At 35.0% G+C, this 17,606-nt stretch overlaps 1 protein-coding gene across 1 annotated transcript in view; it reads left to right on the top strand.

Moving 5' to 3' along the window:
* DPYD (dihydropyrimidine dehydrogenase) overlaps positions 1-17,606 on the top strand; it is a 944,675-nt gene that overhangs the window by 87,804 nt on the left and 839,265 nt on the right. Inside the window, exon 3 of the mRNA XM_016189943.2 lies at positions 14,071-14,153. Coding sequence (XP_016045429.1) covers positions 14,071-14,153 — 83 coding nt within the window. The remainder of the gene's footprint in view (positions 1-14,070; positions 14,154-17,606) is intronic.

Below are 17,606 nucleotides of genomic sequence, written 5' to 3'. Positions count from 1 at the left end.
AAGGTAATGTGTTTTCTATGTAATTAATAAATGCATGAACAAACACATTGTATTCAGCAAATGAGACATTTGGTTAGCATTCTTAAGGGGGTAATTTCATATAGTTTTCTATATGAAAAGCTTAACTAAAATTGCCCTTGAGATACAGAGATACACCAGCAAGAATGGTAAAGATAGCATTATTTGATGTTTCTCTTCATGCTGACTTTAAATATTTTCTTTTTTTTTTTTTGAATTTATTTATTCATAAAGAAAGATAAGAGAGAAAGAACCAGACTTCACTCTGGTACATGTGTTGCTGGGTATTGAACTTGGGACCTCATGGTTATAAATCCATTGTGCTACCTCCAAGACCACTCTAAATATTTTCTCATGTGCCAGCATGACCACTATTTTAGGAAGATTGCTAACTTCTTCAGAGAAAAATCTCCTCAAATACATAGGATTATTATAAATTTAAGGCCTCAAAATTATATCACATTTTTAAATGTGAGTTTAGCTTGAGATACAATAGAACAAATGTGTATCTGTGGTGTCCTAATTGTGCTAGGACAATTAGCTAATTTAGTAGACATACATTGATGTTAGTCAAAACTATTAGTACTTTGGACTTTGGAGGCATGGCTGTAAAATAGCATTAGCTGTATTTTGCTCGCCCTGATCAACTAGGAATAGCAAAGAAACTGGAACGCACATTCTATTCAAGTCCACTTGGGTCATTCTCAAGGTTAGACCATATGTTATGCCACAAAGGCAGTGTCAGCAAATTCAAGAGTATTGAAATCATACCAAGCATCTCCTCAGACCACAGTGGAATTAAATTAACACTTAACAGCAAACAAAAAAAAAGTTAGCAAAATTCCAAAAATATGGAAACTCAACAGTACACTACTTAACAACTACTGGTTCAAGAGAAAGTTAAAGAAAAAAATCAAAGTGATTCTACAATTAAAAAAAAAAAATGAAGACACGAACTATCAAAACATTTGGGATATAGCTAAAGCAGTACTTAACTTAGAAGGAAGCTCATAACCATACAAGTTCACATTAGTAAACACGAAAAAACTCAAATAAATAACATGACTGCACATCTTAAAGTCTTAGAAGAAGATGTACAAAGGAATCCTAAATCAGCCATAAAGACTGAAATAACTAAAATTAGGGCAGAAATAAATAACACTGAAAATAAGAGAACCATACAAAAGATCAATGAAACTAAATGTTGGTTCTTTGAAGGAGTGAACAAAATCTACAAATCCTTAGTCAGACTCACCAAATAAAAAAGGGAGAGGACTCATTTAAATAGGATTGTAAATGAAAGAGGAGATACCACAACAGACACCACAGAAATCCAAAATATCATGCGAGGCTTCTATGAACAAGTATATGCCACCAAACTGGAGAACCTGGAAGCAATGGATGAGTTCCTAGATATCTACAAATTTCCAAAATAAAACAAAGAGGAACTATAAAAAATGAACAGTCATATCACAGCCAAAGAAATTGAAGCAGTTATCAAAAACTTCCCCAAAGAAAAAAGTCCTGGACCAGATAGTTTTACAAATGAATTCTATTAAAATTTCAAGGAAGATATAATCTTGTACTTTTAAAAACTCTTTCAAAGGATTGAAGACACATGAATACTCCCTTCCAGCTTCTTCTTCTTCTTCTTTTTTTTTTTAATTGTTCAGTTTATTTATTTTGCCCTCTGGGATTTTCACCTGTGCAATTCTACCATGCCTACTGGATTCTCTTTGTTTTGTTTTCCTTTTAACTTTAGATAGAGACATAAAGGGAGAGAGAGAGAGGGAGAGGAAGAAGGAGAGAAGAAAAGAGAAAAACAACACAGAGCTGCTCCAATATTTGAGAAGTTTCACATAGTGGCTATCCATGGTGCTCTCCTGGCCAAAAAATCACACCCAGGTTCTAAAGCATAGCAGTGTGTGGCCTACCAGTTGAACTGCCTCCTGGTCCTGAGATGCTCATTTTAATTGGACAGAATATATAGTATGTGAATTATGGGTCAATAAACCTATTTTTTAACATGGTTTGTCTTGGTTTTGGTTTTTAACCAGAGCACTGCTCAGCTCTAGCTTATGTTGGTGCCAGGGACTGAGGAACTCTGGTTCCTCAAGCATGAGAGTTTACTGTGTAAACCACTATGGTGTTTTCCCCCTCTTCCTAACTATAACTTTCTTTTTTTTAAATTTTTTTTTTATTTAAGAAAGGATTAATTAACAAAACCATAGGGTAGGAGGGGTACAACTCCACACTTCTGCAACCCTCAATGACCCTGGGTCCATGCTCCCAGAGGGATAGAGAATGGGAAAGCTACCTTCTGCAACCCTCAGTGACCCTGGGTCCATGCTCCCAGAGGGATAGAGAATGGGAAAGCTATCAGGGGAGGGGGAGGGATATGGAGATTGGGTGGTGGGAATTGTGTGGAGTTGTATCCCTTCCAGCTTCTATGAAACCAGCATCATGCTGATACCAAAAGCAGATAGGTTTAGAACAATAAAAAAGACAACTACAGACCTATATTGTTGATGAATAGATGCTAAAATACTGAACAAAATTTTAGCCAATCATATATAGCAGTATATTAAAAAGGTTGTTCATCATGACCAAGTAGGGTTTATCTCAGGGATATAAGGTTGGTTTCATATATTGTAAATCCATCAGTGTGATCTACTACATCAGTGAAAGCAAAATCAAACACCACATGATTATCTCAATAGATGCAGAGAAAGCCTTTGACAAAATCCAGCATCCCTTTATGATCAAAATGCTACAAAAAATGGGAATAGAAAACTCCTTAAGATAGTGGACTACATATATACTTAACCTACAGACAACATCATACTCAACTGTGAAAAACTGGACCCATTCCCCCTCAGATCATGCACTAGACAGGGCTGTCCACTATCACCATTACTACTCAACATATGGAAGGTCTTTCTTTCCATTGCAGTCAGGCAGGAGCAAAGAATTAAAAGGATACAGATTTGAAGCGAAGTCAAACTTTCCCTATTTACAGATGATATGATTGTATACATAGAAAAAAACCTAAGAAGTCCAGCAGGAAGCTCTTGGAAATTATTAGGCAATATAGTAAGGTGTCAGGCTACAAAATTAACATACAAAAGTTTGTGGCATTTCTCTATGCAAACACTAAGGTAGCAGAAGTCCAGATATCAAACCTTTTTATGATAGCAACAAAAACAATAAAATATCTAGGCATAACCTAATAAAAGAAGTGAAAGACATATATAATGAAAACTGTGTTTCACTATTCAAGAAAATTAAAAAAGACACAAAGAAGTGGAAAGATAATCCATGTTCATGGGTTGAAAGAATTAACATCATCAAAATGAATATACAACCCAAAGCCATATATAAATTTAATGTAATCACCATCAATATACCACCCAATTTTTTTTAGGAGACTAGAACAATGCTACAAATGTTTATCTGCAACCAGAAAAGACCTAGAATTGCCAAAAACAATCTTCAGAAGATAGAACAGCACTGGAGGCATCACACTCCCAGATCTCAATTTGTATTAGAGGGCCATTGTAATCAGAACTGCCTGGTACTTGATCACAGACACACTGACCAGTGGAATACAATTGAGAGCCAGAAATAAGCCCTCAAGCCTAAGGAAGTATAATCTTTGACAAGGGTGCCCAGACTATTAAGTGGGGGCAAGGAGAGTCTCTTCAACAAGTGGTGTTGGAAAAATTCAGTGAAAACATGCAGAAGAATGAAACAACCACTATATTTTACCAAACAGAAAAGTAAATTCCAAATGGATCAAGGTCTTGCATGTTAGACCAGAAACTATCAAATACTTAGGGGAAAATATTGGCAAAACTCTTTTCTGTCTAAACTTTAAAGACATCTTCAATGATAGGAATCCAATTACAAAGAAAATTAAAGCAAAAGAAAAATGGGCTACATCAATTTTAAAAGCTTCTGTACAGCAAAAGAAACCACCATCCAAACAAAGAGACCCTTTACAGAATGGGAGATCTTTACATGCCATAGATCAGATAAGAGGCTATATAAATGGCTTACCCAACTCAGCAACAAAGAAACAAGTGGCCCCATCCAAAAATGGGGAGAGGCAATGAATAGAGTACTCACCACAGAAGAGATCCAAATGGCCAACAAACATATGAGAAATGCTCCAAGTCATTGATTGTCAGAGAAATGTAATAAAGACAACAATGAACACTTCACTCCTGTGAGAATGTCATGCATCAGGAAAGGTAGCAGCAACAAATGCTGGAGAGGATGTGGGGACAGAGGAACCCTCCTGCACTACTGGTGGGAATGTAAATTAGTCCAGCCCCTGTGATGAGCAGTCTAGAGAACTCTCAGAAGGCTACAAGTGGACCTAATTTATGACCATACAATTCCTCTCCTGGGGATATATCCTAAAGAACCAAACACACCCAACTAAAAAGATTTGTGTATACCTATGTTCATAGCAGCACAATCTGTAATAGCCAAAACCTGGAAGCAACCTAGGTGTCCAACAACAGGTGAGTTTGCGAGTAAGTTGTGTTATATATACAGAATGGAATACTGATCAGCTATTTAAAATGGTGAATTCACTTTCTTCACCCCCTCATGGATGGAAATTGATGGCATAATTTTAGGTGAGATAAGTCAGAAAGAGAAGAATGAATATGGGATGACCTCACTCTTAGACAGAAGCTGGAAAACAAGAATTGGAAGGAAAACACAAAGAAGAACTTGGACTAGGTTTGGTGTAAGGCACCCAAGTAAAGGACTCTTGGGTGGGTGGGGGATTTATGTCCTGGAAGATGATGGTAGAGGGGGTTGAATTGCTGTGTGGAGAAGTAAGAAACTTTAGGATGTACAAACTATTGTATTTTACTGTAGACTGTAATCTACACTAATCCCCCAGTAAAGAAATTAAAAAAATAACTATTAGTAGTATCATTGAGGCTCTATATACAAAGGCAAATACATGCTATTGGATCATGTGGTTTGACAGTCATCTAAATATTAGTTACTGCTGGAATCAGACCTTCTGTATGATAGCAAATTAAACAGATTATGAATTACTTTCTGTAACAAGATGAATAAATTATTCTTTTTTTTCACATGAACACTGTCTAAATAATTCATAAAGTTGTAAAAATGATTATTTGTCTTTGGGAAAGTTGCTTTTCTTGGAATTATTGGGTTTTTCCTGTTTGCGCCATCTAGTATAATGATATGGAAAATACCAGAATAAGAAACCAGTGTTAAAAAAAAAAGTACTAATCTGGGGGCAGGGTGTTAGTGTAGCGGGTTAAGGGTACATGGTGCAAAGCTTAAGGACAGACTGGCATAAGGATCCCCACCTGCAGGGCGGTGGGGGTGCCAGGGGGAGGTCATTTCACCAGAGGTGATGCAGGTCTGCAGGTGTCTTTCTTCCACCTGCTTCCCCTCCTCTCTTGTTTTCTCTCTGTTGTTATCTAACAACACCACCAATGGCAACAATAACAACAATAATAACAAGGGCAACAAAAATGAGAAAAAAAATGGCCACCAGGAGCAGTGGATTCCTAGTGCAGCCACTGAGCCCCAATGATAACCCTGGAGGCAAAAAAAAAAAAAGTACTAATCTGGGGCAGGGATATAAGCATAATGGTTATGCAAAGTGACTCTTATGCCTGAGGCTAGGATGTCCCAGGTTTAGTGGGTGCATCACAATAAAACAGAACTGATCAGTGCTCTGGTAAAAAAAAAAAAAAAAAAAAAAAAAAGGTCTGGAAAAAGTACTAAACTTGAACTTGATTAAACTGTTGAGTTCTCCAGATATAGGAATTAAAGATCAGTAGTTAAGATTCTACAATAGAATTATTTTTTATGTTTGTTCTTGCTTACCTTGAGAAAGTTCCATAATATTTGTACATTGAATGAGTTAATGTTTGAAATTATTTCACTGTAAATATAAAATAGAGATTGATTTAGACTGTGAATCTGGAAATCAGATTTGAATGGTGCTTTTTTGTTTAGATTTTACCATAGTCATTGATACTGTCATATTATGAGGGTTCTGCTTGCTGACTGAGATATTAAGCAGTTTCCTAAGAACACTTAAACAACTAAATTGCAAAAATGGAACTAAAAAAAATTTCCTGTCTCCACAGTCTGCTTCTGCATTGTATTACATTTCACTATGACTCATATAACTTTCTCCTAGACAAGGTCTGATTGTAAACTGGCCACTATTAGTGAAATAACATTAGTTAAATATGATTATATCTTAATGGTCCCTGAAAGGATTAGACTAGTTAAGACATACCAAAGGGAAAAGCAATTATCTATTGAAATATGACTCTCTTGATTAGAGCTAGAAATTATATAATTGGAATGTTCATCTGGAGTTTAAAAATCTGAGTATCCAAGTTTTCTTTCTTGGTTTTTGAGGAATTTCAGTAGGAAGTTCTTTAATTTTGAGTGGCAACATTAAAATACAACAATTTCACCAAATTGATTCATTCTTCAGTGGAATTTACACCGTAGCTATATGAAAAACATGCACGCATTTACAATATCTTTTTTTTTTTTTATCTTTCCCTGATTTTCCTTAGTGCTTGAACATATCCTTTGAGGCAAACAATATTAAATCACACTAGAGCTATAGTAGTAAAAATAGACTGAGATATTTTACTTCAATTCCTCACATTTTAAAATGTGAATTTATGATTGTTTTCATAGTCTGTGACCTCCTTGGTATTAATTCCCTAAGCATCCTTTGGAATACAGTATTCTGTAGCCTTTTAGCCATCTGAGATTTGTAATGATCATTAACACATGACTAATATATGGTAATGATGTTCCCACTAGACATGAGAGAAACTTTCATGATAGTAATTAGTTACTAAATTGAAATTATATTTTTTGAAACTAAAGAGGACATTTTAGATCTTGATATCCCTGGTGACGAGCATAGTATCTGGCATTTTTTTGATTCCAAATAGCGAATGAATGAATATAAAAAGTTGTTTTCCCCTAATTTGGCACTGGACTGATCTTTGTGTCACTGATAATTTGAATACTTGAATTTAATTGTCATTATCAAATAGCAATAGATAACCCCTGCTATTCAAGGTATCTGGGCAACTGATTATCTTTGTAACTTGTACTTAGAGTTCATTGCAAGACAATTCATCTTGACATTTAAGTTTATTGGACACAGGAAGTCAGCCAATAATGAGATTTAGGGCATCCATTGACTCTCTAAAATTGTAACTGGAACATTGTATATTATGTGTATTTGTATTTTCTGTGTGAATACATACTTTTGTTGTTGTTGTCACTGGGTCTTCACCACTCCAGGTTCAATTCCTCCAACAGACAGAGAGACAAAGAGAAACAGATCACAACACCAAAGCTTGCTTTAGTATGGTGGGGGTTGGGCTTAATGATTAAACAAGAGCACCATCCAAATAAGCAGTCTGACTAGTTTGCATGTTTGCTTCTTTCCTCTTCCCTTCCTCCTCCCCCACCTCCCAGATCACCTTATGGGGAGTTAATGGTTTATACACTTGTTGACACAAGGCTATAATTTCTCATCTCCACAAGTTACAGGTGCCTGCATAACACATTTCACCTGCAACTTGGGTCCTTTTCCATCATGAAGTACATGGCTCCCAAGGTCCTTTTCACCCACTCTTTTCATGTCTTCCCCAGAGCCCTTTGGGGAATGAATTATTATTTTTCTAGATTAAAACTTAAAAAATATTTTTGATAGGACAGAGAATTTGAGAGGGTTGGGGGAGAGGGAAGGAGAGAGAGGGAGAGGGAGAGGGGAGGGGAAGAGAGAGAGAGAGACTGAGAGACTGACTTTCCTCAAGCATTTGGGGACTGGGAACCTGAACCCAGGTTCTTGTGCTTGTTAATGTGCCTGCATAACTGAATGTACTAGCTCATTTTCCTGGATCCTTATATGAATCTTATCAAAAAAAGGGTTTGTAAGTTTTAAGCTAAACATTTTCCCCATCAGTATTATATTTGGTTTTCTTTTATTTACTCATAAGAGTCACTTGGAAAACATGAAAAATTAGATTTCTCTATCTCACTCAGTAAAATCTGATCCATTAGAATTGTGCTATGAGTTTCATGGATATGTTTATCTTACTTACCCATTCTTTATCTCCTCTCCTAAGATTGAAAGCTTTACCAATATGAAGATCTTAAGTAATTTTTTTATACTTTTTTTCTCATTCATTTATGCCAATAGCCATAGAACACAAGATTTAGATTTCACTTAGATGAAACTTGGCAAGCAATGTACACAAGGACAACTATCTAGTAGGCAATAATGATAAAGCATGATTCTAGAACTGATAATGTCAGCTTGGCTTAGCATTTATCTATTTATTTTGCCTTAATCTGAATAATTTGAACTTGTCGAGAAAATATATGCATGTACACTCATAGACACTGTTACAGGAGAATTATTTCCTCTCCTTTATAATACCTCAAGTGTGATCACGTTGGGGGTTTTGCATTATTACCTTCTATCTTTGTTGTTTATTATAAACCTTAATGTAAAAATTCAAAATATTTTTTTTGGAGTTGATGTTTGAATTATTAACTTGAGCATCTGTGACTTAACTGTTTTGAGACCCAAGTTCTAGGAGATATACTTACTTTTCAGGTCACTCAATAATATGGAATTGGGTTTTTTCACTTATTAAAACTAATCTTCGAATTTATTAAATGTAGGCTAATATACAGACTTCAGATTCAACATATTAAGTTCTAGGCACTGTAATAAGTTGATAAACAATCTTCTCTTTTATGTCACTCAGTGTTAATCACATAAGTTATTTTATTGATATTTAATAATATAAATTGAAACTGTATTTTGTTTTTTTTCCATAGCTATCTAGTACCTGACTTATAATTTGTCAGGTACTATCTAGTACCTGACAAATAATAACATTCTATTGAATGTTATTATTTGCTGTAGTTTAAGCAAAGCTATCTCAATAATGTTATTTAAATTTCTCCGCATTCAGTGATCTCATGTCTTACTTTGCTTCCACATTTGTTGGTATTCAACTCATTTGTTTTATTGTTTTATTATATTTTTATACAGTTCTTAACATAGATGAGATATAAAACACTATAAAATCTATCGCAGTTGAAACTCTAGACCTTCCCTCTACCCATGGGGATTTATTTGGCAGGAGGCCACCAAAACCAGTTCTTTTTGATGCTTAGTTTCTAGTTTCTACTTTAATTGCTGCCAAAATCTGAGCACTTGGGAATTTAATTGCTCATTATATTTGTCACGGTAGTGTCACAGCCCCAAATAAAGACTGTTGCATACAAAATATTTGAGTATATTCATTTGTTTGATACGTGTATATTAGATTCCTTGTTTTTCTACAAGGTAAAGTTTTGCATATGTAGATAGAAATAAGACAGTATTCTACAAAGATTTACCCCCACCCTTTACTATTCCATCTAATTCAGTATCTAAAGTTAACAACAGACACCTACTGTGGAAATCTCTACAGACTTTTACTATATTGACTTTATCTAGCTTATTTCTGATGCAGTCTGTCTCTATGAAGGATTTGAGTCTGTCTGTGAGGCCAGACTACTTGGTTTTAAATCCCTGCTTTATGTCTTACCAGCTATATCATCTTTCAAATTACATTATCTCCATGTGTGTGTGTGTTTTCTCATTTGTAAACTGTGAGTACCTGTGTTTTTTTTTCAGGCTGGTTATATAAATATGATAGGAAAATGGCTAACATAGAGTACATCCTCAGTGTTAGCTAGTTTGCTATATAGTTGGTTCTTTGTTGTTGTATGACAAAAGAAACCAAAACAAACTATAATGTTTATCAGGATTGTTCAAATAGATTTCCAGCTTGCTACTTAATATTTAGTATAAATTTATCTTTTAAATGGGATGAATAATAATTTATTACCTTTAGTGTCCTGTGTGTTCTATTTTTCCCATGATGTCTTAAGTTAGTAGACTTACTTCTTGTTTCAATGTTTTATTGCTACTCACTGATTCACTGATGTTTCTCGTTCTTATGCTTGCTATGATGAGAAGTAGGTAGTTTGTTCTGTCATCTCACCTGCAGTCCATTTTCCTATTTGTTTATCCTTTGTTGGGGCTGGGTGGTGGCACAACTGGTAGAGTACATGTTTCAGTGTGCAATGAACTGGGCTCAACCCTCTACCCCTAACCTGCATGGGGGAAGCTTCCTATTTCCTTTCCTACCTCCTTCTTCACTTTAACTTTCTCTCTCTATCCAAAAAAAATTAACAAAAACATTGGCTTATCTTTAGCTTTTAAAAAATATTTTATTTATTAATGAGGAAGGAGGAAAGAGAGAAAGAACCAGACATCACTCTGGTACATGTGCTGCCAGGGATTGAACTCAGGACCTCATGCTTGAGAGTCCAGTGCTTTATCCACTGCATGTTTCCTATAACAATGTGGATCTTGGAGCCAGTGCCTTAACATAAAACAATCATTTAGAATTTCAAATACAGTGAATTTTTTAATTTTGTTTAACTTGGTTGGTATTTTCTTAAAAATCAACCAAACCAAAATATCCAGTCAAGTGGCAAATTTATTTCTGCCAAATTACTTTCACTTAGCAGAATACGTATATAAGTACACATTTTCCATTTATTTGCAAACGTGCACAAAGTATTCATACACATACATACTGAGTATGTACACAGTACTGGAGATTTATCAAAAACATAGCCCTAGCAATTAATTAGAAATATTTTTAGTACATCTGATATAAACTGTCTCTGGAAGCATCAAATTAATTAGAGGTTATATATATATATATATATATATATATATATATATATATAACTTTGGAGTTTGTCAAGTTTGAAAAAGTTTATGAAACCTTTTTGCATTTTAAGATCTAATTATAAGACTCAGTTGTGATTCACTAAAATTAGTAGCTTTGGGCTTATGAAAAAACCTAATTGTAAAGTATGATTATATGATAAAAGAGAACATACACATAGTTTTCTATTAAACTTAAATTGGAGAATAAGAAAGAAGTGGGTCTATAAGTAGAAACCCTCAATTTTTGTATTATCAGTAACATCGGTAATAGAAGTCATGTATCAATACTTTTGTTTCAGGTGTAAAGAAATTTGAGTTAGATGGTAAATTTGTTGATGGATAAACACAGTGGATTTTTTTTTTTTTTTTTTAACAAAGAGAGCTAAGTCAGGACAAGATAGGACAGAGATATGTGGATACTTACAGCATTGTCCCACCATTCCTGAAGCTTCCTCTCCTGCAGGTTGGGAAGCAGGGAATTGAACCTGGATACCCACACATGATAACTGTGTGGCTCTACCAGCTGCATCACCACTTGCTCATTATTTTCATTTTAAAATTTTTTATTAATTGATCAGTTTATTTTCATGAGAGAGAAAGAGAGTAACCTCTTGGGTTCTCAGCCATGAGAGTTTGATGAGAGATTAGAACCACTTATACTGAGAAATAAGCCCAGAAAAATGCATATTGTTTACTTAAATTATGTACAAAAATATTAATAGCAATACTACTCAAAAATAGTCCAAAACTGGAAACATGTCAAATATAGAAGATGAAATATACAAATTGAGCCCCCCCCCTTCCAGGTCTGTCCCACTAGGGAAAGAGAGAGACAGGCAGGGAGGGAGTATGGATTGACCTGCCAACACCCATGTTCAGCAGGGAAGCAATTACAGAAGCCAGACCTTCAACCTTCTGCACCTCACAATGATCTTGGGTCCATGCTCCCAGAGGGATAGATAGGGAAGCTATCAAAAAAGGGGCTTGGATATGGAGCTCTGGGGGTGGGCATTGTGTGGAAATGTACCCCTCTTATCCTATAGTCTTGTCAATATTTCCATCTTATAAATAAAAATTAAAAAAATACCTAATGAAATAAAAAAAATGCATGACTAGTCCTAAAAAAAAATAAATATACAAATTGTGATGTGCTAGTAATGAAAAACTACTACGTAATGAGAATGAACAAACTGTAGCTTCATGGAGCTACATGTTTGCATCTCATGGACACTGTACTGAGCAAAGTGTTACACAAAAGAGCATGTAAAAATAGTCAACTTAGATGAAGTTAAAGAACAGCTAAAGTTATCATGAATACTGTGTAAGTGGAAACAGTGAATCTGGAGAGATAATGCTAGTGACAACTCACCAACTCTCATGCCTGAGAATCCAGAGGTCCCAGGTTTAATTCCTCAGCACCTCCATATGCCAGAATCTAAGCAGTCTTTTTAGTCTCTTTTCCCTCCTGAAAACAAACAAATTAATTAATATCTCTGGCTATTGGTGGTTCTGGGAATGGAAACTGGCCTATCTCATGAGGTCCTATATGCTACCAATGACTTTCTTCCCTGTTCATGATGTTCAGTTTTTGAACTGTGTAACAGTGACACTTTGATTTGAAGACAGAGAATGGGGGAGAGAGAGAATGTAAGAGAGACAGAGAAAGGAGGTTCTCCCTTTGTGCTATCCATGATGTTCCCATGTGGTGTTGGATCTTGAACTTAGGGCAATAAAGTACTTATTCTGCCAGGTGAACTACTTCTTAACTGTGAAGGATTTCATTGTAAAAATGTGTAACTAGGTATTAAAGAGGATCTAAATCTTAATTTGACTGACTTAAAAAAATAAAGGTAAAAATAGTAGTGTACAAAAAGGTCTTAAATTAATTCATTTTTACGTATGGAAATTAATTCTGTACTTGATGTATAGCAGACCTGCCTACACTTAAACATAGAAAGAACACACAAATATCTCACTTTTTTATTTATCATTTCTGTTTGTCACATAACTAAAACACAAGTCCAATTACTTTGAACTTGGGGCCTTTTGTAACTCAGGCATGAAGGTTTTCATGTGTAACCATAATGTTGTCTCCCCAGCTCTGTTAAATTTAATAGTATATATTGTGCTCTCAAAACCTATTAGGATCATATGAGATTTTTCTCCCCTCATTTCTTCTTTCTTGGCCAACTTTATCAGATAGAAAGACAGACAGAGATAGAGACACAGAAAGACACCACAGCACACAGCACAAAAGCTTCCTTCAGTGCAGTGGGGCTATGCTCAAACCTGGGTTTTGCTTATGACAGAGGAAGCACACTGTACATGTGAATTATCTTGCAGAACGTAGATTCTCAGCATTACATAAAATAATATAGCTAAGATTAAACTAAGAATAAAATTTTACAAAATGCAGTACATTGGTGATAAGATCCTGATATACTGTTCTATAGCTTCAAGAATTAGAATTATCAGTTTATAGATACATAAAACATAGAAGGTTTTAAATGTTTTTATAATTGTTTTTTAATAGAAAATTTTAGTTTTCAGTTAATGGAATGTTAATGGGGAGAGTATAAGTCCTAGCAAAGGATGACAGAAGACCTAGTGGGGGCTGTATTGTATGGAAAACTAAGAATGTTATGTTTGTACAAACTATAGTATTTAATGTCGAATGTAAAACATTAATCCCCCAATAAAGGAAAAATAAATTTGAAAAAAGAAAAGTTTAATTTCCATTTAATGGAACGCTATCATGATGTGTCTGGGGTCTATATTTACATAATAGTAATTGCTAAGATTTTTACAATTAGACATTCCATGCTATAGTTTCAGTAGTAGTTTAATTTCTTGTTTCAATTTAAATTGACTTTTAATGCTTGAGATGATTTCAGAGAACTATTTTTATCTCTCAAAACTCTAGAAGTTGTACTACTTGTGTATAATATTCATTTCTTCTATTTACTTAATTTTGAAAAATTGATAAAAAGACTTTTGTGACAGCTGTATCATAAGGCAGTTTTATTTTGTTACTGTTGAATTCACACTGTCAATTTAAATGAATCCTACCCAATTAAAGTAGTATGCATATTTTTCATGAGTCCATAATCAATATAATCAATTATATTTTTTAATAATTGCATAGATAAAATTTTTTCACAGAGTGCTGGAGGATTAATCCATTTCTTAATATGTTACAGAATTGCGAGAAGCTGGAGAATAATTTTGATGACATCAAGCACACAACTCTTGGTGAGCGAGGAGCTCTCCGAGAAGCAATGAGGTAAGTCTGGGTCACCATAGCAACAGTCACAGATGTGGTAAAGAAAAAGTCATTCTTCATTATTGGGGGAACAAATGAGTTCATTGCCACCATTCAGCTCTGTTCTCTAAGGTATTAATTTGTCAGTGGAGAGACTTCCCTTGAGGCTGTACTTTGGTTTTGAAGCTGCATAAATGTTAAGCCTCAGTGCACAGTAAAAAATGTAAATGTTTAATTTGTTACTTAAAATGCTTAAGGGGTGTCTTGTTTTATATTTATACTAAACTGTGTGATTGAATGGAAACATTGTTCATCTAAACTCTGCCAGTGTATATGTAAAAATAAACATTACGATGTTGGTTTGACTGAGTAGTATTTCCTCCTAATTAATATTTAATTAAAAAAGAGGTATTTAAAATTTCATATTCTATTATATTTTATAGGATTGTATCATAGTGTTTTTAAATTGATTTACATTTTTACACTACTGTAAAGCACACAGATGAATTTTTTCAGATACTGTGGTATATGATAACCCTGGCGTTATTTTTTCAAAATTTATAACATTCATATTTCTGATCATTTTTCTGAAATCTCTCTAAACTTGAAGCCTTTTAATAACTTAGATGGAAGCTCCTTTAAGTCTTTCCCATCAGAATCAAGGGAGGCTTTTTACTAGACATTAAAAATGTCTCAAGAATAAAAATCATCATTATAATAGCTGGTACAAAACAACTACTGATGATAATCTTAAAAGTTCTGACTTTAAGTCTTCTAGTGGGATGATTTCCAGTATCTTTGCACAGAAATAGTGTATTTACTCTTAGAACCTAAAATAGATTTTTAAGTTATATTTTCTTCTATCAATAATATGTAAGGGTCTTAAAATAAGGCATTTTTTAAGTAAAAGAAAAATACACCCACGATGTTTTCTGAAAGACAGTCTGGATAAATTTTTGTTATTGCTAGAACACAGTTACCATATACTTTAGTTTAGAAGCTGCTTTCATTTAGCAACCTTCCTTTTACCATGCAAGCAGCAGGGGAAAGTAATTAAATTTAATAGAAGCTGCCCTCATTTTGAAGCCACTTCTATTTAAAACCACAGGGGGAGGTAATTAAATTTAATGGAAACAGTAGCTTCTACACAAAGATACATGGTACTTCTGTATAGATTATTATGATGTCACAAAAAAGAGGAATAATATATTACTATTTCTGAGAAATTACCAGCTGGAGCAAGTGAGCCTATTTTATTGTTAATGTCTTCACTAATAATAAAAAAAAGAAAACAGACTACATAACAGAGTGTGTATCATGCATTTCTACAGAATGAAGTCAGATGTTCTCAGAAAGTTAGTTATTGCAAATAGTTAACATATAAAAACAAGATGTTAAATATATAGTGGGGGAAGACCAATACAGAAATTGCAAATGAACTTCCTGTTTTCAGTGTAGACTTCATTAACTCTCTCAAGCAAATACTGTTATAAATTGGACAAATTATTATGAACATGCTTATTGAAATTAATTTGACTTTATTTAGTATAAACCCCAATATTTATTTTTAAAACTATAACCATTCTCTGAAATCTTATATCTATTCAGTTTGAAGTAAACACATAGGTACACAGAAAATAAAAGAGAGTGCTTGTTCTGAAGCTTTTAAAAAATTTTATTAGTGATTTATACCGGTTTATAAAATTATAAGATAAAGATAATAAGGCTATGATCAGGGGTATAATTCCACACTGTTACCCCATTAGAGTTCTGTATCCCCATTCCCTCCATTGGAAGCTACATTAGTTCTTCCAAAGTTGCAGATATTGGTTAACCATTATTTCAACAACTATCTGTCTCTATTTGTATATATTTGCTCTTTTTTTTTTTTAGTGGTCCTGCCTTCTCTTCCTTTCTGAGTCACATCTATACCTATTACTACTCCCAAATGTCTTTCTTATTTCTTCTTATTATTATTACCATTTTACCTCCAAGGTTATTGCTGGGGCTTGGTGCTGGGGCTAGAAATCCACTGGTCTTGGTGGGTTTTGTTTGTTTGTTTGTTTTGGATAGAACAGAAAGAAATTGAGAGAGGAGGAGAAGATAGAGAGGAGGAAAGATAGACACTTAAAGAAAGACCTGCTTTGCTGCTTGTGTAGCATCCCCCTGTAGTTGGGGAGTGGGGGTTCTAACCTGGATCCTTGCATATTATGTGCGAGTTACCTGGGTGTGCCACTTCCTGGCCCATCCTTTTTTTTTTTTTTTCTTCTCTCTCCAGGTCCTGATGTAGTTCAGAACCCTTTGGTCGTCTTTCCGCTGTTATTTCTCCCGCACTGAGAGTATGGATCAAAAATCTTTTGTCGGGGGGGGGGGGGTTGCAGAAGGTGGGGGTTCTGCCTTCTGTAATTACTTTTCTGATGGACATGTTCATTGGTAGGTTGATTCATACACCTAGTCTGTTTCTGTTTTTCCACAGTAGGGTAAGGCTCTGGAGGGGTGAAGTTCTGGGACACATTGATGAGGTCATCTGCCCAGGGAAGTCAGTATGGTATCATGACAGTATCTGCAAGTTGGTGACTGAAAGGCAGTAAGGTATAAAGCAGGACAAAATGATTAATGAACAGGAACCACAAAGTGAGTGAGAATAGAGCAGATGAGAAAAGGATCTTATGTTGGAAAGAAGTGAGGAAGTCTATTTTTGGTATGTTCCCAGGGGGCCCATAACTTTCATAGTTTTTGCTTGAGTTTGATAGCTAACATGGAGGTGGAAAAAAAATTGTTTGGGGAATTTGTATCAGAGTTTAGAATAGGACTAGAAAGCTAGAAATGGGCAGAGATTAGCCCCCAAACTTGAAGAAAATCGCTGAATAAAATTACCTTTTTGCCCCATCAACATGACTCAAGGCTTATATATATTAATATTTAGTGAAATCTGAGTCCCCATTGGTCTGAGCTTGCAGTTAGTTCATGGTCATAGCTGGGAACATGCTAAGCTCCGTTCATTTCTAAACCAGTCTTCTTCAAGTGGCAGGGAAGAATCCAGCCTCTCTTTGGAGACTGGAGCAGTCCCTGCCATTGCTTCTTTATAAGGATGACAAGTTCCTTGAGGGACCCACTTGAGGGCTTATGCTGATGTTCCTGATGGAAGTGATCAGTGATGGTGGAGAGGATAAAGTCAAGAGAATGACTCACTTAATTCTGGTCTTTTGGTCAATACCAGACCACCCCATCATCTGAGATCCTACTTAGGAACCCTTGGCCACAAAAATATGAAGGCCATATTAACTGGTGTGAGGTGGTATTTTAATGTGGTTTTCACTTGCATTTCACTAGTGATGAGTGAATTGGAGCATTTCTACATGTCTGTGGGTCATGTGTACCTTTTCTTTAGAGCACCGTCTACTGGGGGCCAGGTGATAGTGCACCCAGCTGGCCAGAAGCACTCATAGTACCATGTGCAAGGAGCCCTGAAAG

This window comes from Erinaceus europaeus, chromosome 11 (genome assembly GCF_950295315.1).
Source record: "Erinaceus europaeus chromosome 11, mEriEur2.1, whole genome shotgun sequence".
Classification (NCBI taxonomy): Eukaryota; Metazoa; Chordata; class Mammalia; order Eulipotyphla; family Erinaceidae; genus Erinaceus; species Erinaceus europaeus.
The sequence above is the reverse complement of the archived record's forward strand: the minus strand, read 5'-3'. Positions and strand labels throughout refer to the sequence as shown.